The 23694-nt window shown below is 44.9% G+C and overlaps 1 protein-coding gene across 3 annotated transcripts in view; it reads left to right on the forward strand.

The window, feature by feature from the left end:
* The window catches only part of PRICKLE2 (prickle planar cell polarity protein 2), a 166975-nt gene that overhangs the window by 92998 nt on the left and 50283 nt on the right, over positions 1-23694 (forward strand). For all 3 annotated transcript variants that reach the window (XM_080671510.1, XM_080671509.1, XM_080671511.1), the window contains exons 3-5: positions 13760-13873; positions 17739-17876; positions 21045-21248. In XM_080671510.1, the coding sequence (XP_080527636.1) occupies positions 13760-13873; positions 17739-17876; positions 21045-21248 (456 nt within the window). The remainder of the gene's footprint in view (positions 1-13759; positions 13874-17738; positions 17877-21044; positions 21249-23694) is intronic.

Below are 23694 nucleotides of genomic sequence, written 5' to 3' on the forward strand. Positions count from 1 at the left end.
TACATTGTAGGCAAATGTTAACATAATTGGTGTTTGAGTAAATATTTCAGAAATGGAGGGTTTTTTCCCATTTTTTTAAATAAGGAACCACTCACCTACTAGAATACAGTTGGCTGATCACATGCTAGCTTAAAAAAAAAAAGATTTTACTTATTTAGGATTGAGGAGGAGGGTTTTGTTGTTGTTTTTCTTCTTCATCGAGACCTCCAGTATGTTCAGCTCACACCCTTTTTTACTTTAGAAGACAAATCAGCCAATGCATACATGCTTTTAAATGTGTGTGTGTGTGTTTTTCAGTCTGTTTTATACCTAGGGATTTAAAAGGAAACAAGAAGGGAAGAAAGGAAGAGATATATAAATAAAGGGCAGCCCTGGCTGGGGTTTCTCAGTGGTTAGAGCATTGGCCTGAGCACCAAAGGGTCTCAGGTTCGATTCCCGGTCAAGGGCGGGTACCTGGGTTGCAGGTTTGACCCCGGTCAGGGCGCATACGGGAGGTAACCAATCGATGTGTGTCTCTCTCACATCGATGTTTGTATTTCTGTCTCCTCTGTGTCTCTCTTCGCCTCCTTTTCTCCTTCCCACTTTCTCTGAAAAAGCAATGGAAAAAATATCATTGGGTGAGGATTAACGCCCGCCCCCCGACACACACACACACAAAAGAAAGGGCAAAAGTCTGAGGAGAAAGAGGGCAGGGATATGGAAAAGACTAGGAGACAGAAAACTAAATATTTTGAAGTACATGTCAGCTGAGGTAGATAACTTGGCTTCCTTACAAGAAGTTCTATTTGCAAGAACCATCTGAGGCAGAATAGACAACAAGTAGTTGTCATCATACCCTTTGCCAATAATCTTGAGGTGTTTACAGCTCTTCTATTCTTTCCTTGTTACCTGTTTAAAGAGAGTTTGCCAAAGAAACTGACTATAAGTTTCTGCCAGTGATGTGCTGGAACTGGCTCAGACAGTATCACAAGATCCACTTGGTCAGTTTTTTAGGAATTTCGTCAGCCAGTTGTTAAATGCAGCCATTTTTAAAACTTAATCATATAATTTATAATTAAATTATATTAAAAACAAAGGTAATACATAATCAAAACTCACCTCTTTATAGTTCCTTTCCCATATTTCACTATTATCTATGCTTTTGAGGTTATGTCATCTGTTCGATCCTTATGGTGGAACCACTATGTTGTGCCATGCTACTGTGCATCTCTTCCCAACCCCACATCCAGTGACGTCATGTTGGTGGCTTGAAATCAGCCATGATAGGAATATTTACACCACTGAAATTGGCAAATGCTACAGATTTAGGAATTTAATCTATTGTTTCTTGAACCTTGTAGTATTTTTGTCTGCCTCTGGTGGCTTTTGCATTAACTTTGCATTATAGTCATTTGCCTACTTGTCTTATACACTCTACTGAAATATAACCCCCTTCACCCAGGGGTAGTTTCTTATTCATATGTGGGTCCTTTCCCCATAAGCACTCAATAGTTCCTTGCATATAGTAGATGCTTTAGTCTGCTCTGGCTGCAGTAACAAAATTGCATAGACTGGGTGGCTTAAAAAACAGACATTTCTTTCCTCATAGCCCTGGAGGCTGGAAGTTCAAGGTCTAGGCGCCATCAGGGTTGGTTTCTGGTAAGGACTCTCTTCTTGGCTTGCAGACAGCCACCTTCTTACTGTGTCTTCACTGTGCATATGCACTTCTGGTGTCTCTTCCTCTCCTTGCAAGGAGTTTAGTCCTTTCTAATTATAACCCCACCCTTACGATCTCATTTAACTTTAATTACTTTCTAGCAGTCTCTATCTCCAAATACAATGACATTGGGGATTAGTGCTTTAACATGAATTTTCAGTGGAGGAGGACACAATTCAGTCCACAACATAGGCATTTATGATTATACATTAGAATGCTTGAAAGTAAAGAAATACAGAGCCTTCACTGTGTGCCTGTCCCTATACTAGTTACATGATACCATCTGAGACTTAGCATTGCTTCAAGGTAAATACAGGGGTTGGCAAAAGTAGGCATACAGTTGTTCATATGGAAAAAGACATGTAAGTTATGATTATATTATTGTACAAGAATAAACTGTTTTGCATACTCACAACTGTAAACCTACTTTTGCCCACCCCTGTATTATTCCCATTTACAGATGGAGATATTTACTCTCTAGGAGATAAAGTAACTTGCCCAACTATGGACAGATGGTAAGTGTTCCATTCAATATTCAGCCCCAAACAGTGTGACTCCAGGCTCCAAACATTAACCAATGTAGGAAATTGCCATCCTGCTTTTTTCATACTTGTATGTGTTTATTTTGTCTAATGACAATATTGAAACTGTTACCAAAAAGAGTAAGCAACTGTTGGGGAACTTTTAGCAGGACATATATGCGAGTGTGCAGACATTCTGCAAAGAAAGTTTTGGTAAAATTGGAATGGGGAGTCTTTATGTAATTGTAGCTTAAAATAAAAATACTTAAATTCTAGTATCTTCCATTTCTGGGGCCTTTTCTATAAGCCAGTATAAAATAAATAGCTGTCAAATAATGCTCCAAACTAATGGAAAATACATTCTAAATAAACTTTAAGCTTTAATATTATAAATGAAAAATTTAAAAACAAAGGTTTGGAGAGAGTCAGCATGTGAGAAATAGAACAGGTATAAGGAACAGGAGAGAGAGAGAAACATCAATGGAAGAGACTCAAAATCGATCAGCTGCCTCCTGTATGCCCCGTACTGGGGCCTGAGCCCGCAACCTGGCATGTGCCCTAACCAGAAATTGAACTGGTGACCTCTTGGTGCTTGGGTCAACACTCAACCACTGAGCCACACTGGCAGGACCAAATGAGTGTTTTTTTTTTCCCTTCCTCCTGAAGAAACTGTATTGTCAGTTACTCAGTCCATTCATCCTTCTCTTAGAATCTTCTTCATCCACCCACACTAGTAATCTTTGGTGAAAAAGCAAGTGCTCTGATGGACTGAAAGGGAAATTCCATGAGTTTTATTTCATTTCCTCCTGACACCTCACCTGTGTATTCTCTTGCTTCATGTCCCTGTCCAAATCCTTTGTTAAACCAGGAAGTTGGAAAGATGAGATTTGAATACAGCATGCGTTCATTCAACAAGCAACTGTTGAGCACCTACTACATGCGAGACCCGCTTCTGGAAGTATATGGTGAACAAAGTCCCAGGCATTCACATTCTAGAAAGAAGAAAGAGACCATGAACAAGTAGATTATGCATCAGCAACTGGTTAAGTTCTTTGAAAAAAGCAGGTTAAAGGTTTTACATTTTGGTCCAGATCACTCTTTACTGTGGGAGCTGTACTATGCATTGTAGGAGGTTTAACAGCATCTTTGGCCTTGACCCACTATATGCCAATAGCATACACACACACACACACACACACACACACACACACACACACACACACACTCTCACGGTTGTGACAACCAAAAATGTCTTTATACATTTTTAAATATCCCTTGGGGGTCAACAGTAGCCCCTGGTTGAGAAGCACAGGTCTAGAGAGTAAAAGATGGGTGTAATTTATTAGTTAGGGAAGACCTCTCTGATAAGGTGGCCTTTGAGCAAAGGTGCAACACAGTGACCATGGGCATCATGTAAGTATCTGGGGAAGAATGTTCCCAGCAAAGGGAATGCTAGTGCAAAGGCTCTGATGGGAGGGGACAGTAGGGAGCCCATTGTCAGCAGAACTGGACCAGAGGATGATAGAAGGTGATATGGTCACCCAGGTCTTAAGGGAGCAAGATCATGGGAAGGACTTTGGCTTTGAATCAAAGGAGGATGGGAAGTCATCAAGGGTTTTGAGAATAGCGACATGACTAGGGTTATAGTCAAATAGGGTTGTTCTTGTTCTTGCTGCTGAATATAGAATCAACTATGGGACCCAAAGGTGAACGCCAACATCCAGAGCAGCCATGGCAACAATCCCGTGAGCACTTAGTCATAGGTAGACTGGTTGTGAAGCGGCGGGGCAGTGACTGGACTCTGGATATATTTTGAGCCTACATCTAACACAGTTTGCTGTTGAATTAGTCGTCGGATGCAAGCAAAAAAGTATGTGCATGGGGGTGGAGAGTGTTTGAAACACTCCTCTTTGAAAATACCCCAAATGAGCTTTTCTTTGTGATTCTTTCTCCTAATCCTATGGGAGTTTAAGCATGATGGAGACATTGTTGAAGCACTAGATTTTAGACTGTTATATCCTAAATTACTTCCTGAGTAAACCCATTAAAATTATAATGTGGGTCTCCTGGAGAAACAGAAAAAAGCCAAACTTGGTAGGATTTTACCGCTATGATGCCACTTAGTAGCACTTTTCTCCTATTGCTTGGGGAATGGAAGTCTGGCAAGTAGGGGCAAAGTGAGCAAACGGGCCCCCCAAAGCAGCCCATCACCACGGCTCATAGCTGCAGTGCTGCCTGATTGTTCTCCAGGTCCCCATTTGGGAACTAATATGCACATTTCATAAAAACCACCACGTGCTGCAAATTCAGGCAGCATCTCTCCTTTCTCTGCAGCACCTGCCTTCTGAGACCTCAGGCGAATTCTAGATATCGCTTCCCCTAATTCAGTGGTTGGCAAACTGCGGCTCGCGAGCCACATGCGGCTCGTGAGCCGTGGTTTGCCACTCTGTTGACTAATGAGTTTGCCAACCACTGGATAGGGGCTTAATCACAAGGAACAACAACAGCCTGTAATTGTTGGAATCGAGAGTCTAGGTCAGTGGTCGGCAAACTCATTAGTCAACAGAGCGGCATACCACAGCTCGCGAGCCGCATGTGGCTTGCAAGCCGCAGTTTGCTGACCACTGTCCTAATTGAAATAGATTAACCGAGGTTCCAAACTTCTCAAAGTGCAGGAGAGGGAGACTGTGAAATAAAGGCCCATCTTCTAGTTGGTGTCTGGGTTAAGATGGGCTTTTTTGAAACTTTCTGAACGTGCCAGCCTGCACTACCGATTATACTCCAGGAGTTCTACCTTTAACCCTGTGGAGTCATGTTTGCTTTCCCCTCCAAGCAGTGTTTCTCCTAGTGTGGCATGAGGTGTTATTAAGAATGCAGAATTCTGGCCCTAGCTGGTTTGGCTCAGTGGATAGAGTGTCAGCCTGCGGACCAAAGGGTCCCTGGTTCAATTCTGGTCAAGGGCACATGCTCAGGTTGCAGGCTCAATCCCCAGTAGGGGGTGTGCAGGAGGCAGCCAATCAATGGCTCTCTCTCATCATTGATGTTTCTAACTCACTCTCCCTCTCCCTTCCTCTCTGAAATCAATAAAAATATATTTTAAAAAAATAATGTAGAATTCTGGGTTCCTTTTCAGACCCAGAAGGATGAAAATGAGGATAATGTTCAATAAGGTCCTCACATGATGCTGGAGTTTGCTAGCGTTTGAGAGCCATTGATGTATCATTTAGGAATTGCATTCATTTCCTAGCATTCGAGGTTGTAAATAAAGAAATAGTTTCTTTCTCTCATTGGTAAAAGATGTTCAGAGATAAGCAATCCAGGGCTGGTGTGGTGGATCCATGGTGTAATAAAAAACTTCCCTTCTTAAGGTTACTTAATGGTATAGGGTGGCTGCTAGAGCTCCAGCCATTGTATTTACATTCCAGACAGGAAGCAGGAAGAAGAGGGAATGGGCAAAAAGGGGCCTTTGCCAACTGTTTGGCACCCTTTAAAATAGCCATCTCAGAAGTCACATCCTTACATATTATTGGCTAGAATTGATTAACATGGTCACTCATAGCTACTAGTGAGGTGCAGAAATATTGTTCTTAGGTGGGCATATTGATGGTCAGAGTAAAATGATGGCATTCTTATTAAGGCAGAGAGGAAAATGGATGGGGGGCAGCCATACCTATCATGACTCCCTTACACCGTCATGCCGTGGTGTAGTGGGAAGACTGTTTAAGTTGGAGTGCATCACTTTTTACTCACTGTGAGTTCATTTTGGACCATGTGTTGGTCATTTTACGGAGAACAGCAAAGGAAAATGTTCATTTCTGCAGTCAGTCAGACAAATGCCCTGGAAGTCTACTATCTGTGTCTTTCTTCTTGATAAGGAAGGCTAAGAATCCTTAATAAACAGATGGAGAGGAGGAGGAAGCCAAGGCCAAAGGTGGTTCTACCACTTCTTAGCTCTGTGCTGCTCAATCTGGTGAGTATACCATACCAACCTCCAGGATGGGGGTGGGTTCACAAGATATGTGTGTAGAAACACTCCGGGCATAAGAACATTCAATAAATAAATACATTCATGGATCCCTTCTTCAAAGACGATGAGGGATAGTTGAATCTGAGACAAAACAAGAAAGTCTGACTTCTTTGTTGTGTTCCAGCTTCAAGAAACCAGGGATGCTTTTTTTTTTTTTTTAAATATATTTTATTGATTTTTTACAGAGAGGAAGAAAGAGGGATAGATAGTCAGAAACATCGATGAGAGAGAAACATCGATCAGCTGCCTCCTGCACACCTCCTACTGGGGATGTGCCCGCAACCAAGTTACATGCCCTTGACCGGAATCGAACCCGGGACCTTTCAGTCCGCAGGCTGACGCTCTATCCACTGAGCCAAACCGGTTTTGGCTAGGGATGCTTTTGATACGGAAAATGTCCCACCTGTGAGCCCTTTCCCTAAGGAGTTTTCATTCTTGCCAGAGCTGCTGGAATCCCCTGGCTAAAATATATGTGCAGGTTTGGAAGGAGACACCCACAAAATTGAGTGGGATTGGACACATGCTTTCCCCTCCTCTGGGCTTCCTGGATCTCTCTTTTTTTTTTTTAATAAATTTTTATTGTTCAGATTATTACAGGTGTTCCTCTTTTTATTTCCCCCATAGCTCCCCTCCACCTGATTCCCCACCCCACCCCATGCCCTTACCCCCCGCCACTGTCTTCATCCCTAGGTGTAAGATTTTTGTCCAATCTCTTCCCGCATCTCTCACACCCCCTTCCCCCTGAGAATTGTCAGTCCACTCCCTTTCTATGTCCCTGATTCTATTATAGTCACCAGTCCATTCTGTTCTTCAGATTTTTTATTCACTTGATTTTTAGATTCACTTGTTGGTAGGTATGTATTTGATGTCATTTTGTTGTTCATAATTTTTATCTTTACCTTTTTCTTCTTCTTCCTCTTCTTAAAGAATACCCTTCAGCATTTCATGTAATCCTGGTTTGGTGGTGATGAACTCCTTTAGCTTTTTCTTGTCTTTGAAGCTCTTTATCTGACCTTCAACTCTGAATGATAGCTAATCTTGGTTGTAGGTTCTTGCTGTTCATCACTTTGAATATTTCTTGCCACTCCCTTCTGGCCTGCATAGTTTCTGTTGAGAAATCAGCTGACAGTCATATGGGTACTCCCTTTAGGTAACTAACCGTTTTTCTCTTGCTGCTTTCAAGATTCTCTCTTTGTCTTTTGCCCTTGGCATTTTAATTATGATGTCTTGGTGTGGTCCTCTTTGGATTCCTCTTGTATGGGGTTCTGTGTGCTTCCTGAACTTGTAAGTCTATTTCTTTGACCAGGTAGGGAAAGTTTTCTGTCATTATTTCTTCTAATAGGTTTTCAATATTATGCTCTCTCTCTTCTTCTGGCACCCCAAAAATTCGGATGTTGGTACACTTAAAGTTGTCCCAGAGGCTCCTTACACTGTCTTCATATTTTTGGATTCTTTTTTCTTTTTGTTTTTCTGGTTGGGTGTTTTTTGTTTCCTCATATTTCAGATCTTTGGTTTGATTCTTGGGGTACGTTGATCTACAGTTGAGTTTCTGTATATTCTTTATTTTAGACAGTGTATGCTTAATTTCTGACTGGTCCTTTTCCATTTTTTTTTTTTTTTTTGGCATTCTCATTAAGATCCTTAAAGGTCTCACTAAGTTCCTCAGAGGTTTTTAGAAGATTCTTGAGTAACCTTATAAATGTGGTTCTGAACTCTATGTCATCCAGTAGTTTGCTTTCCTCCATTTCTTTCGTTCATGACATGTTTCTTTGTCTCCGCATTTTGCTGCTTCCCTGTGTTGATGGAGTGGCTTTGTGTGGTAGGTGACCTATAGGGGCCAGTAGCTCAGCCTCCCCAATCACCTGAGGTGGACGCTCTTGGTACACCCCTTTGTGGGCTGAGTGCAAAGTCTTGGTGTAGTTAAGCCTTGATTGCTGTTGGTACACTGGGAGGAATTGACCTTCAGGCCAATTGGCTATGAGGACCCGCTGTGTCTATAATGGAAGAACTGCTGCGCTGGAGACACGCTTATGGTGCAGGACTTGTTTCAGTGGGGCTTTGGTGCTCACTGAGTCTGCCTCTTGAATGTGTCACTTATGGATGTGAGGAGTTGAAATCTGGTGTCTCACACTGACCACTAGGTACACTGGCTTCTGGATCTCCAATGGGGTGCAGGTCAGCTACTGTCTGAGGCCACCAGCAGGAGCTACAGCGAGAACTACAGTTTTCTCCTCTTTGCTTGGGGTTTGGAGGTTTTGGAGCTGTCTGACCCAGGCTGCAAGTTTGTTATATTAAGCTGCAATAGGGCAGGCCATTCATATGCTAAAGCTGCTGCTTGGAGCTTGGGTGGGTTTGTAGGTTGTGCGGGGCTGGGTCTCAGGGCGTCATTAGGCTAGGGCGTGGCAAACAGCAATGGCTGCCAGTAAGCTGGCTCTGCGTCTCCAACCATGCCCCGCACCCCAGCGCAGTAAACATTTATTCCTGTGCTCAGCCCTGCAAGCAAGCTACCCTCACTTTCCGACCCGATGGCAGACAGTCCAGCTTCTCCCCGTAGGAGTTTGGGTCCCCCACGTCTCCCCAGAAACTGGAGTTCGGAGTAATTGGGAGCATGTCTCCCTTCGGGTTGAAAAAAGCAGCGCTCCCAGTTGCCCGCTGCCAGCCCGATTCGCGTGCCTCTGTACCTCAGCTTTTCAGCGCTTGTGCACGTCTCAATGCTCTTTTCTCTTTCCTTCTAGTTGTAGAACTTCAACTCAGCCAGCTTTCCCATGGTGCTGGGTGATAGATGTTTTGTCTTTTAGTTGTAGTTTTGAAATTGTTGTGCGAGGCAGCAGTTTAGGTGTTTACCTACGCTGCCATCTTGGATCCTCCCCCTTCCTGGATCTCTTGAGGCAAACAGGAACCTCGCGATCTGCCTGGCAGCCTCCTGGGGTTGATGTGGAGGGAGACCCTAGGGTAACTCTAAACCTCAAATCCTGGTCCTGGACCACGGCAGGGGCATTACCTGTGGAGCGGTTAGGAATGCAAATGATCAGTCCCGCCCCAGGCTTACTGAAATAGCAATGTGTGTTTCAACAAAGCTTTCCGGGGGTTCTGGTGCAAGCCAAAGTTTGAGACCCATCACCTTAAATAAAGCACTGTGCCCACTTTTTAAAATTAGCACACTTTTCTCTCCAGCGAGGAGCCCCTGACTTTCTCCCTTCTGTCTGTGCCCAGGCAGAAATGCTGTCAAAAGTGCAAACAAGCCCAGTCTCTGGAACTGGGTGAGGCCTGGCTCTGCGGACGTTGTTTGCACACTAAGTTCTGACAGTCCGCCAGACAGACTGAAGGTACTGCCAAACCTTCCTGTTGGGAGTAACACCTTAAATAAAGGCCTTCAGCTACTTGGTTTTCATAAGCCAGTATATTGTATTCAAAATGCTTTTGTGGGGCGGGGCAGTGGTGGCGGGGGTTGGGTGTACCTTGTACAGCTTCACCCAGGGCAGAATCACGAGGCACCTCTACCTGGGAATGTTTAAAGGGACCAAAGTTTCTAGAACATTCAATAGACCTGCTCTTGGAGAAATATGCTCTATACATCAGTACACACAAGAGGAAAAATAGAGATCATCATACCAGGTAATAGCTTGGTAATGATCATCACTGACAAAATTCTGTTGGCTTTGCTCATTTATTTGTAAAAATTAACAAGTGAAACATGTTGGGGCTAAAATGAGCAATCTGCAGGGTTTCCAGGGGTGGTGTCCAATTTAATTTTTGGAGCCCCAGAAAGTATACTGAGTCTTTCCTCTGGTGTGTGTTTTGGGGTATATAGTCCTGTTTTTACAAAGGATGGCAGAGGGTAACACATGCAGCATTTCTGTGTTCAGCCAGACAGATTGGGAATTCAAGAGAGTGGATTCTCCCTCTTTTCCATCCATCTTCTAATCCTCCATGCTCAATAAAGAGCTTGGAAAGTCAGATCAATACCAGGTGGAGTCACAGAAGCCAACATGAGAGGGTGACTTTTTCTCCTGGACTGGACCAGGCTTGCAGGAGGCTCGATCAACCCATTGTCCTTCCTCAGAGCAAGTCAGATCACCTACAACAGGACACAGGGGTGTTTTGGTAGATTGTTAATTAATATTAGTTGATCTGTTTTAATAAAGGGGCATCCCACTAATTAGGTCAGTTTTAAAAGCATCCACCAAGTTATTGTGAAAAAATATTTTAGCACATTCCATATATGAGGCATTATTGGAATACTGGTAGAACGGACACTTTTCAGTGGTGGTAATCTGTTGGCTTGAATTATAAAAGACAACACAAGATGTCTGGCCAGGAAAAGAAAGGCTATGTTCCCTCTGTTGATTTAAGAATTCACAGTCTTATATATGCACCCCTATGTTCACTGCAGCATAATTTACCATAGCCAAGATATGGAAGCAACCCAAGAACTCATCAATACACGAGGGGATTAAAAAAAGTGGTGATACATATATACAGTGGAATATTACTGGGCCATAAATAAGAACAAAATCTTATCATTTGTGACAACATGGATTGACCTAGAGGGCATTGCACTAAGTGAAATAAATCAGTCAGAGAAAGACAAACACCATATGATTTCACTTATATGTGGAATCTAAAGAATAAAATAAATGAACAAACAAAGGAGAAACAGACTCATAGATATAAAGAACAGACTGATGGGTGACAGAGAGCAGGGGGATGGGGGATGGGTGAAAAAGGTGAAGGAATTAAGAAGTATAAATTGGTAGTTACACAATAGTCACAGAGATGTAGATTACACCATAGGGAATATAGTCAATAATATTGTAATAACGGTGTATGATGCCAGGTGAGTACTGGAAATATCAGGGGAACACTTTTTAAAGTATATGATTGTCTAATCGCTATGCTGTACACCTGAAATGAATAATATTGAATATAAACTGTAATTAAAAAAAGAATTCGAAGTCTTGAGGATGGCACACAGCATACCAAGATATTTATTTATCTCCCAAGAACCACTGGCGTTCTCTGTCACTGCATGTTGGGGACTCCTTTGCCCTCCAGTGTCAGGTGTGTGGGACTGCTTTCCAGGTGTGGACCTTGCCCAAGATGGGCAGTCAGGGTCTTTTTCTGGGGGATTTGGGTTTGAGCAAAGCTAGTCAGTCTAGGAACCAAGGTTGTATAAACTCAAGTTTTATGGGGAACCTTAAGCTTTGAGAGGGTAAGAAGCAAATATGCAGCGAGAGACGAATAGAGGACACTGGGCTTAGAGAGATGAGAATTCCTGACTGATCACCTTCCAGCGGCAGGTTCCGTTTCCTCGTGAGGCCCGAGGATACTGCTGGGTTTCTGGGGAAAGCATCACACCTTTATAATAATTTTCCATTTTACCTCTGAAATCAAACTAGCTTAAGTAGCATTTTATTCCTTGCAACCTTCTTGCTTAGACTGAGATGCGTGGGGAGGGGAGGGGTTTGGTCTAACTCTACAAGCTGACAGTGTTGCCCTACATTTTAAAATGGAAGGAAGTCCAGGAAGCCTCTGGATTGTTCCATGTGAAGTATGCCAGGCTGGATAACATACTAATTGCTGTACATTCATGCCACGTGTTGTTATTAGGGGGCAAATGCTCTGCCTCCACTCACACTGCATTGCCCCAATCTTCCAATGAGGCTTCTGAGTGGTTAATGTAACTTGCTGAGGATGCAGGCATGGAGCATGGTCGAGCCGGGCTGGGGTGCGGGTCTTCCTGGCCATGACACAGACGGTGCAGGGAAGACTCCAACCTGGGCCAGCTGTGGACAGTATCAGAGAGGGCCCGGCTCAGGCGCTAGATCAGAAGGGTTCTCAGGGATGACTTTGTTCTGGGCAGTGAAGAGGGGGCTGTGTGAATAATGAGGGGGGTACAGCTCAAATTAGTTCACTAGCAAGCACCCACAGGGATTCACTCCATGTTCTCATTTGTCCCTACCGTTCCGTAGCGGTCATGGGTGTTGTGAGAACTGCAAAGTGAGGCCTTTCTACAAGCAGTTATTTGGCTTGGTAGGCAAAGCCCTTCTCCAAGACACGGAGCCGGGTCTGCTTTTTATACCTGGCATTTACCTGAGGAGCCATATGGTGCCGCTCTCTGAGGGGCTCAGCACCAGCATCTAATTCCAAACGAACTCATCATCTGGCCTTTTATTTCTTCTCTGGAGAGTGCCGTAACCTGTGGGCGCACAGAACCTGGAGCAGTCCTCCCCCTCCCAGGTCATGGCTCCCCGCCAGGTGCCTGCAGGGAGCCTTGCAGAGGCCCGGCCTCCCCAAGCCAGCTGGTCTAGGACAAGAAGTCTGTTTATGGTTGCCTTTGGGATTTGATTAGGAGGATGATATGCACATGGTGGTGAATGGTTGCGATTATTTGTTAGGAAAATAAAGATGGCTTTCACATTTTTTTAAGGCCTTGTCATTGCAAAGCCTTTCCTCCCCTCTCTTCTGCTTACGACTTCCTTTCTGGAGATCAGAGTAGACAGAGCTGTCGTAACTCTTTGTCCTGGCATTCCCAAAATGGTGTGCATATCCAAGACTCCCTAAACTCGGGAGTTCGACCAAGTTTGTGGACTTTGAGAGCATGCTGAATTTAGGGCCCCAAGTCGGCTTTCTTCTCTGTTACTGAATGAATGCATTGTTTCTCAAGAGCTGCTCATGATGCTGCTAAGGGATAGTTGGAAAGTATTTTCCATGATGTCATCTGGGCTTGCGTGGTTTTTGTTTGTTTGTTTGTGTCTCTCCTATATAATATCATACCTCCAGTTTGGGTCAGTTTTTCCTTTCCCTAGTTTTGCATGCAGCTGGATGGTAGAATGTTTTCTTTTCTCAGACAAAAATAGGTGTTTGGTGCTTCCCAAAGTCATCGTTAGGGTTAACCTGGCTTAGAAAGTGCACGAATCTGCCCTAACTGTCATAAGCAGGAGTATTCTAGGATGTACAGAAATACTCTTATTAATGATTATTTTTCACTACATGCTCTGTATCCCAGATTCAGTGACTTTCTGACAGATGGGAGCTGCTGCCTGTCCTCACAAAGGGCTCGGGACCTGGAGGGCTTTGCGTGTAGGAGGAGGCTGAGGGATGTGAGTGCCAAAAACGGGCTCTGACTCCAGCGCTGCCAGGGCAGGCACTGACACATTCCGCTGGCTCAGGAGGCATGTTACATGCTGGAGACTAGCAGGGAAAATGGTAAAGCCGGCTCCGGGAGCCCGAGAAAGCCCTACCCTCCGGGTCCGCCAGCATGGTTGCCCATTTCTCTTCTTCCAGGAGAGTTCGGTGGCTTTTGTTTGTCCCTTGTAGAGAGAGGGAAAGCCCCCAAGAGATGGGGGATTTGCTGGCCTCTTTCCTGAAGAATGAGTTTCTCTGCTTGTAGTGAGAAACGCATGCCGCTGTGTTCCACGCAGGGTGGGACAGCGGGAAGTAGCCTGTGTCCTGCTGTGGGAATCATCTCAGACAGTGGAACGGGCCGCTCACCTGTGCGCTTTTCACCTTCAGGTTCACCAGTACTACAGCTGTCTCCCTGAAGAGAAGGTTCCTTATGTCAACAGTCCTGGGGAGAAGCTGCGAATCAAGCAGCTATTACACCAGCTACCGCCGCATGACAATGAGGTAAGGGGCTGGGGGGGCCTTAGGAAGCCTTTCCTTAGAACCTTCCCTGAATACTGACCTTTCCACAGTTGGAATGCTGTGGTCAAGACCTCCAAAGAAATATTCTGGCAGTTCAGTTTAGGTGTTAGCTTCCTTAATTAGAGCCAAACGCAGCTGTCAGACACCTTCTGGAGAGCATTACCAAAAAGCAAAATCTCACCATGGGCTGGATTCGCCTGGCACTGCCAGCGCTCTGGGGTTAACCAGGAAGCATGAAAATTTGAAGGTAGAGTCCAGGCTTTCTTAGTTGAAGAAGAATGTGCGAGGCTGGTTTCCTGAGCATCTGGGACGGTTGAGATTACCTGGGCAGTTCAAACCCTGCAAAGACTTTGTGACTCTCTTGAATTTTCAGCATCATCTCACGTTAAATGAGTGCACACATTTCCCACGCTCCTCAGCAGCAGACGTTATGTGTTCAGATGTGCAGCTCTGAAAATCTGTGTTTTTGTCATTTAAAGTCCAACTTGCTGAGGTCACCCTTTGCACCCTTGAAAGTATGGCTTGCTTGCAGGCTGTCCTTTTCTCTGAACCCACCACGCTGTGAGCAGGCATTTATCTTTGGAGATAAATTGATCATAAAGGGACATTTGTAAATATGCTTTTAAAAGCTCATCATGCTTGAGGGGTTTAGATTTGTAAACTAATAATTAATTTTTAAGTATCTGGTTTGTAAGAATTGTAATCCCATAGAATTGAATTGCCCACTGAACTTGATTACATTTTAAACAGAAACATAATTTTCGATTGAAAAGAGAGGTAACCCCTTGGTGAGACACCAGTTTCCTACCCACTACCCTACCCGCGAGCTGGATCCCAGGGAAATGACTGTGCTTTTTAGTCTTTACCTCCCCACATTTTAAAGAAAAGGGTAAATCAGGAGCCACGAAAGTACATTTGAATAAGTGGAGCAAAAGCTTACACACTGAGGCCACTTCTAGAAAGAGGGCTGTGATTCCCTTTCCTATTGTTTATTTCAGACTTGGTTAAAAAAAAAAAAAAAGTATAAATAATGTTTTCGCGTTAAAGCTGAGAGCAAACCTTGTAACCTGATGCCCAGTTAACTAATTTGGAAGTGAAAATGCGGGTTTTTACAAGCAGGAGGGGTGTGCCTTTCTTTAAAAGCTTGTCCATAAAGTGTCAGGGGTGTAACCATATAGTCTGGGCTGCTGGGGGCCCTGGGTTCTCTCCTGGGGAGAAACATCCACATGAAGACCATTTCTTTTTCTATTAACTTTTTACATGACAGAGGGACCTGATCCGCTCTGTTCTGCTTTTAATGGTTTCTTCTGTTTAAGGTTAACTGTGGTTTCATGAAAAGAGACCTTTCAAATTCCTCCTTCCTGCTGGTGAGAATTCTTTCCATGTGGACCAGGAGGCAGTTTCACCTATTTAGACTTGGCCCTGTGGAGAACAAAGGGTTATCCTAAAGTGAATATTTGATCATTCTTTTTTTTCACCCAGAGAAGACAATTTTGATATCTGCAGCCGCCCTGGTTTACAAATTAGGATGCACCACCAGTCTAGTTCAAAGGCCCCCTGTAGCCATCTGGCTGATGGTCATCTGAGCATTTCAGTTAACTTTCTGATGCTCAGATTATTCTAAAGCAGTGGTTCTCAACATTTCTAATGCCGCGACCCTTTAATACAGTTCCTCATGTTGTGGTGACACCCAACCATAAAATTATTTTCGTTGCTACTTCATAACTGTAATTTTGCTACTGTTAATGAATCGTAATGTAAATATCTGTGTTTTCTGATGGTCTTAGGCTCTACAGCAGCGGTTCTCAACCTGTGGGTCCCGACCCACAGGTTGAGAACCGCTAGCAGGGTCACCTTAAGACCATCAGAAAACACAGATTGGGGGTCATCACAACATGAGGAATTGTATTTAAGGGTCGCTGCATTAGGAAGGTTGAGAACCACTGTTCTAAAGTAAGGCAGGCGGTGGGGTTAGGGCAATGTTTGCCAAAGTGTGGTAGACACAGGACTTTAGGTGGAACACGGGCAAGGCAGTATGTAAAATTGAACCATGTAATGAGAAAGCACTTCCTTGTAAGTTGTATGTCATTCCTTGTGAATAATGAAGGGAGACATTTCGGGCGGGGCCAGCAGCTGTAGCACTTCTGCACATCCTCCTGGTGTCTGCTTGAAAGCTGCAGCATTAAGAATCTGCATTTCAGGACCCCCCACAGGCAAAAGCATCCAGGTAGAATCTAGCCATGTGGTTTCATCTCACTCGATTTAGTTTATGGTTGCCCTCTGCTTTTTACAGGTAATACAGTTTGCCATTGATAATCATAATATACTTTCTTTTTAAGTCAACCTATTCAAGTTTTAAAAAGTGAGTCAGTGTTAAAACAGTATTAAGTGTTATCGGTGGAAGTGGGGTATCCTCTTCCTCCCTGAGTGCTGGGGGTGGTGTCCTTACAACATCTCGAGAAAAGGAATTTTCTGAGACTCACATGGGAGAATGAGTGATTTTTATTTGCATGGAATTACATCCCTGGGTTTCCAAAGTCCCATTTCCCTTAGTCTAGTCCTAGAAGAAGTGTAGCTGGGGCTTCAGTAGAGATAAAACCAGAGCCAGTGTCCAGGTTTCCTTCCATTTGGAGCCGGGTCCACTTCAGCATCAGGCTAGCTGCAGTCCATTAATCCATTGTGTGTGGGGTCCACATGGCCATGGGCCATGTAGGGGAATGCAGGGGAGCCCTACAAGCCAGGAGTCAACCAAAACACACCAAGAGCTAAGAGAAAACCAGAGAGCCAAGGGGAATTAAGAGAGTGAACTTCTTTTGTTCAGGGGACCAAAAATCCCAAATTTCATGCCTTTGTGGTGGCCATGCCTGCCCTGACCAGGGACCTCCTCCCAGGTGTGACTAACAGGAAAGCACCTTCAGTCATCACCCCCCAACTTTACTGAGCATTTGTCTCTCACCCCTTTGCTGGACCACTGGGGAGTGCAAAATTTTAGCTTCTGGCGAAACTGCCCAAATGACATGCCCATAATATTTGGCCTTCCCTTTGCTCCTCTCCTGTTGTTAATAATTGTTCTGTTATTAATCACAACAGTACCATTAAGTAGGTAATACTTCAAGACTCTGACAAAATTCTCAAGGTGTGCAGACATAAGGGAAGAGATGGAAATACTGGATCGAATGTCTATGATGTCCCTCCCTTACTTGTGTGGCTGTGTCTGACAAGAAGGATCATAGCTTAATGCAAGTTGATGCATTAACCAAAGTCCAGCAGGGGGCTTTTTCCTCCGACTCACAGAGAAGCAGGCAGGGACTCCCATGAAGCAACACAGATGCTTTTGAGCCAACTCTTCAGTCTCAAGCCTTTGGTTCCCCATTTTCCTAACAATGAGTTGGGAGAAGAGAAGCTATGAGCCCACCGACAATGGTTCTGGCTCGCTGGCCTGGAGCCATCATTGGTGTGAAGGACCACTTACCTGGGCACCCGGCCATGAAAGTATCAAGACCCCACAATCAGTTTGAAGATGCAAATCTATTTGAAAGAAGGAGAAAGTCCCAGATCTGGGATTGGGGTCTCAGTGTGGGGAGCAGAGTGAGGCAGTGAGGATGAGGAACAGCTACAGACCTTCATCCTGCCCGAGCCTTGGGTTCCAGAGTTTGGTGCCTTTAGTCAGCTCCTTTAGATAGAGACTTATTTCAAATGTCCCCAAGCCTGGCGGTATTCAAGTCCAGGCTAGGACCATAACACCAAATAGGAGCACGTTTGCTGAGAAAACTGAGGCCTGAGCTTCGGGAATCCTAAGGGGAAGAGCGAAGAGTGACTCTTCCGTGCCACCTCTGTGTCCCTTCAGGTCCGATACTGCAACTCCCTGGATGAGGAAGAGAAGCGGGAGCTGAAGCTCTTCAGCAACCAGAGGAAACGCGAGAACTTGGGCCGAGGGAATGTCAGGCCCTTCCCAGTCACCATGACAGGAGCCATTTGTGAACAGGTGAGCGTGGAGGCGGGACTGCCCGGGCTGGCCTTCCCTCGGCCTTGCCCTTCACACTCACTTTATGAGTGCCTGCTTGGGCCAGGTGCTGTTCTGGGCAGAGGGATACAGCAGTGAACAAACGTTTAAAAGCTTGATCTTGCCCTTGTTAGGAGTTATGTTCTAGGGGGGAAAGTCAAACAATAACATAGATAAGCAAGATAGAAAATAATACGGCAGGGAAGGGGTTAGGAAGTGCTGGGAGTGGGGGTGGGGTTGCAGTTTTCATAAAGTGGCCTGGAAGGCGCCCCCCTTAGTAGGTGGCTTCTGAGCAAAGACAAGCAAGAACTGAGAGAGGGAAGCACGTAGGCCTTGGGGAGGGGCAGTGGGGGCAGAGGGGACAGAAGGCTCACAGGCCTTGAGGCAGGACATTTCTGTCAGGTTCGCCAAGTGGCCTGTGTGGCAGGGCAGAGGGCATGAAGGAGGAGAACTGACAGAGGGCCAGGGCCTGGGGGTTAAGTGTCCATTGGAAAGAGTTAGGCCAAGGATTGACATATGATGGATTTATATTTTAAATGATTCCTTTAGAAAGTGGAGTATGCTGGACCTGGGTCAGCCTCTTTCCCAGGATCAGTGACATTTACAGGGTGGGAAATGGTCATCTGCTTGATTTGAGGGCTTTTTAGCAAAGTGCAGGACGCCCCCTGCATTCTCCCTGGGACCTCACTGGGTTGAAGAGTCTGGATTTGTTTTTTCTCCTACTCTCAGGGCATGGCAGAGGAGGGTTTTAAAGAAAGCAGGACCGTGGTGATTGCTCTGGCCAGTGGGGCCCAGTTGGTCGGAACATCATCCTGTATGCCAGAAGGTGACAGAGTCAATTCCCTGTCAGGGTGCATGCAGGAGGCAGCCAATCTCTCTCCCTTTCTTCCCCTTTCTCTCTCTTCCTTTCTCTCTCGTCCTCCTCTCTCTCTCTCCCTCTCTCTCTCATCAATTAAAAAAAGAAAAAGAAAGCAAGGTGGAGGGAATGCAGCCTGTCTGTGTTTGCCAGGCCAAAATCCTTCTAGTGCTGACTGTCATTTTCAGCACTTTGCTAGCCCTGCTGCTTTTTGTACAGGCCCATCCAACTGCTTCAGCTCTAAAGCAGGGGTGGGGGATGCCCAGCCCACGGGCCGTATAAAGCCCGAGAAATCATTTGGTCTGGCCATGCCAAGGCATTAGGGGTGAATTAATTAAATGTTCGACCAAATATAGCAGGCTAATCTGTAAGTTGATAATTTTGTATAGCCTGAGAGTGATGTTATAAATATCCAATGGTTCTTGGCGGAAAAAGGGTTCCCCACCCCTGGTCTAAAGGGGCCCATTCACATGCTGAAGATATGTGAGCCAGATCAGAGAAGAGAAACCAAGATAGTACCTGAGGGCAGGGTGACATTTTGGTTTTGGTTTTGGTTTTGTTTTTGAGATTTCAGAGGGATAGAGTGAGAAGCTTCAGGTGTATGGAATGAAGATTCATAGGGGAGCCAAAGGATCAGATTTTTGGCAGTGGGGTCTTCATCCTTAAGACCCACCTGGAGATGCAGGTCATCAGTGGTTAAGATGTGGGACTCAGTGAGCTCAGTGCAGGACCTCTGCTGCTCTCAGAGCCTTCTCCCAGAGGCAGCCCAGCTGGGCTCACCTAAGACAGAAGGAAGTTCGGGCATTTGTGGGTAGATGTCAGAAGTAGGACAGAATAGTGACACAAGAAGAAGGCAGAAAGATGTAAGTTTGACTCATGTTTCTCCCAGATGACCTTGGCCATGAATTGGGATAAAAAGTGTCTATGTCATAGAATGATGTTGCAATTAAATGAGATTCTGTCTCGTTAAAGTAATTAAACAAAGAGGCCATTACACTGAGGTGGCTCTAATACTTTGTACGGTAGCAAACCAAAACCTAAGCCAGAATCAATGTACTAGAATCCAAGAAAACGAAACTTAAGAACAATCAATCACAAATTCGAATCAGGCTTTCCCAAATAAGGCGACTGCTTAAGTTACAGCCACTCAAACTACTGCTTTCTCTGCTTCCGCCTCTTTTCTGTAAGAACCTGCCCCTGAGCTCCCATCCTCGGGGCGCTCCAGCCACCTTCATTTTGGTGCTGCACAACTCGATTCAGTATTTGCTCAAGTAAACTCTTGAAATTTTGAATGTGCCTCAGTTTACCTGTTAACAGTATGCTACCCCAGTTCTACCTATGTTATAAGAGGAAGGGTTAGTGCTTTTTGTAGCATAGTCTTTCCTTTGTCTGATCACATGATCGGGCTCCCAGAGCCAGTTCCATGAGCTCTTTACTCCTTTTTCTAGAAAGCAGTTCAACCCACGGGAGGCCCATGATGTAGGAAGGGTTTGGAGGTAGCGTTTCTACTCTGTAGACATTGTCCCCGGAGCTCTGCCCCTCATGTGGGGCCCTGTTACTGGACCCTTAGGCTGTGAACCTCATGCCAACACCCTGGTCAGCGGAGAGCCTGCCCCCGGACCCACTGCCTCACACTTGATTCCTCCCTCAAAGGCCCTCAGACCATATTTGTTTTACCCCAACCCCAGCCTTAAGCACGGGCTACTGGGGACTCTGCCTTGCCCCTTTCTGGATGGGGAAGGAGCTTGGGAAGGTGAGTGGGAAGATAAGGGAGGGACAGGGAAGAAGCCCTTTCCAAAGGCTGGTCTTAGAAATGATGCCTTTTCGATCAGGATTATGTAAAAAGATGCTAGCGGAAGCAGGCTAAAAGCAGGCCTGAAAGACTGTCAGAGAAATAGTTAAAGGTGGGCACATTTGAATGAACCCACTCCCCTTGTCATCTTATAGCTCCTCTCCCGCATCAGCCCCCACAGCTTCCTTCTCCTCTTCATCTTAACCTTGTCTGCCTCCGGATGGAGTTTGTGTAATGTGCCTCCTACCTGCAGAGTTTTCCTCTTTCCCACCTTTGTGAGTCCTGATTTTCTCAGTTACTTAATTAATCTTCATCTTACTTGGTGGCCCTACGCAAGGAGAGAGGGGGAGGCACGCATGTATGTAAAGAAGGTAGCACAGGGCCTCGTTGGAATGTAAGTGCTCAATGGTCGAGATTGGTGGAGGTGGTGGTCGTTTGTCACCTGTGCGCGGTGTGAGAGATGGGCACGTTGTTCACACTCACGTTTTCCTTTGCCTCACAGTGCGGAGGCCAGATTAATGGCGGGGACATCGCCGTGTTCGCGTCGCGCGCTGGCCACGGGGTTTGCTGGCACCCACCCTGCTTCATCTGCACCGTCTGCAGCGAGCTCCTGGTAGACTTGATCTACTTCTACCAGGATGGGAAGATCTACTGCGGCAGGCACCACGCCGAGTGCCTGAAGCCACGCTGCGCAGCCTGTGACGAGGTCAGTGCACTTCCGTGGGCTGGCAGCCCTGCCCGCAGCCCGCTGTGGCATAACCCTTTCTGCAGAGAGGAAAACCACAGGCCACTCCACCTTCCTATATTAACCCTTTCCCGAGAAAAGTCCCCCATCCCAGGTGGCTGGCTTGTCCGGGACGTGGCCTGCATCAATGAACACACAGCCTCATGGACCCAGGTGGGAAGGCAGTTGGTTTCTGTAGCTGAGGTGACTCCTGGCATTGGGTCCATTCAGAATGTTAAAGAAAAGAACCATGGTATCATACAGCTTTAGATTTCAGCCCAAATCCCAGGGAGTAATCATCTATAATAATAAAAGGGTAATATGCTAATTAGACTGGACATCCTTCCGGATGACCTTCCGGACGAAGCCAAGGCTGCAGGGGAAGCCTGTGTCCCGGGTGCCTGCTGGCGGCTGGAGGGAAGCCCGGGTCCTGGGTGCCAGAGGGAAGCTGGTGCCGGCAGCTGGGGGAAGGAAGGCCTACTCTTGCACGAATTTTGTGCATTGGGCCTCTAGTCAGTAATGATGTACCACTTATATCTTTAAAAGCTCTGTTTTCTGAGCTTCAGAGGGACAGATTGGTTTGAGAAGAAAGCTGGAAGCATTATTTAATTTTCCCACAACTTATAAAAGTTCTGATGAGGATTCAGGAGGCAGATGGATACTCCCTTTGGATACCTCTGCCCCACACTCTAAGAACTTAAATTTGCTACCCAGAGTAAGACAGCAGACAGGAACACAAGCCAGGCCTGGTGCTTTCTCCCACCGGAAGCACACCCAGATATGACCTGTGAACTGGAAGACTAGAACACCTCGTTTAGCTTTAAAGGTGTGGAGCGTATAGGCTCAATAAAAAATTTTAAGAGTTTGGAGCAGAAAGAAGAATGTGCTAAAGCTGACCACTATTATGGGATTCATCAGGGGAAAGGTCTTGGACAGGGGTTTCCTCCTGCAGAGTGGATTTTTGGTTCTCTCTACCCTGTAAACAGAAATGTGGGACTTATAAACAAGACTCCCTTTTTTAGCCAGAGTTCACTACCACCTGGGCATTGCTTCCTTATAAATTGTCCAGGAGATATTCGCTCTTCTAGGAGAGAGTTGATCAGTCTTAACTGATTTGATTCTAATGCTAATGGTGATGCTCTAGAGAGACACACTAGGCAAGTAGTCGGGAAACTGAGTTCAGGTCCAGCTTCGTGATTCTAGGCAGCCGCTTTATCTTCATGCCTCAGTTTCCACATCTGGAAATGAGTGCTCATAATACATTATGTTACTTAATACAAATAGAATATGATGCTTTAAGAGCTTTGAAATTTTTGTTTATTGAGATGTAACTGACAGAGCATAAGTTTCACCCCTTTAAAGTGTGTACATTCAGTGATTTTTAATATAGTTACAGAGTTGTGCAACCATCACTACTATCCAATCCCAGATCATTTGCATCACGCCCCGAAAGGAACTCTATTAGCACAACTTCCCTTTCCCCCTTCGCCCAGCCCCTGGAAACCACTAATCTAGTCTCTGTCTCTATGGGTTTACATATTCTAGACATTTTATATAAATGGAGTCAGACAATGTGTGACCTTTTGTCTCTGGCTTTTTTCACTTAGCATGATGTGTTCAAGGTTAATACAGGCTGTAGCCTATATCAGTACTGTATTCTTTTCCGTGGCTGAATGATATTCAATCGTATGCATATGTCACATTTTGTTTAGCCATTTTTCAATTGATGGACATTTAAGTTGTTCCCACTTTTTAGCAATTATGAACAATGCTGCTATGAACATTCGTGTACAAGTTTTTGTGTGGACACATATTTCTAGTTCTCTAAGAATGGATGCTGGGTCATATGAAAATTCTGTTTCATTTTTTGAGGGAATCCAAACTTCCTTCCAGAACACTACACCATTTTACATTCCCACTATCAATAAATGAGGATTACAATTTCTCCACATTCTCAACATTTATTGCTTATCTTTTTTATTATAGTCATCTTAGTGGTTGTAAAGTGGTTGTGGCTCGCATATCCTTAACAGCTAATAATGTTGAACATCTTTTCATGTGTTTATTGGCCATTTGTGTATTTTTCTTTTTTTAAGAAATGTCTATTCAAATCCTTGGCCCATTTTTTTACTTATGTGATTTTTCTTTTCACTGTGGGATTGTAACTATTTATATATTGTGGATACTAGTTTCTTATCAGATACATGATTTGCAAGTATTTTCTCCCATTTTGTGGTTATATTTTCATTTTCCTGATGATGTCCTTTAAAATGCAAAACTATTCAACTTGGATAAGGTCCAATTTATATATTTTTTCTTTTGTTGCTTACGTTTTTAGTGTATCATACCTAAGAAACCATTGCCTAATGCAAGGTCATGAAAATTTATACCTGTGTTTTCTTCTGGGTATTTTATAGTTTTTGGCTCT

The sequence above is a fragment of the Plecotus auritus genome (genome assembly GCF_963455305.1).
Source record: "Plecotus auritus genome assembly, chromosome: 6".
Lineage (NCBI taxonomy): Eukaryota > Metazoa > Chordata > Mammalia > Chiroptera > Vespertilionidae > Plecotus > Plecotus auritus.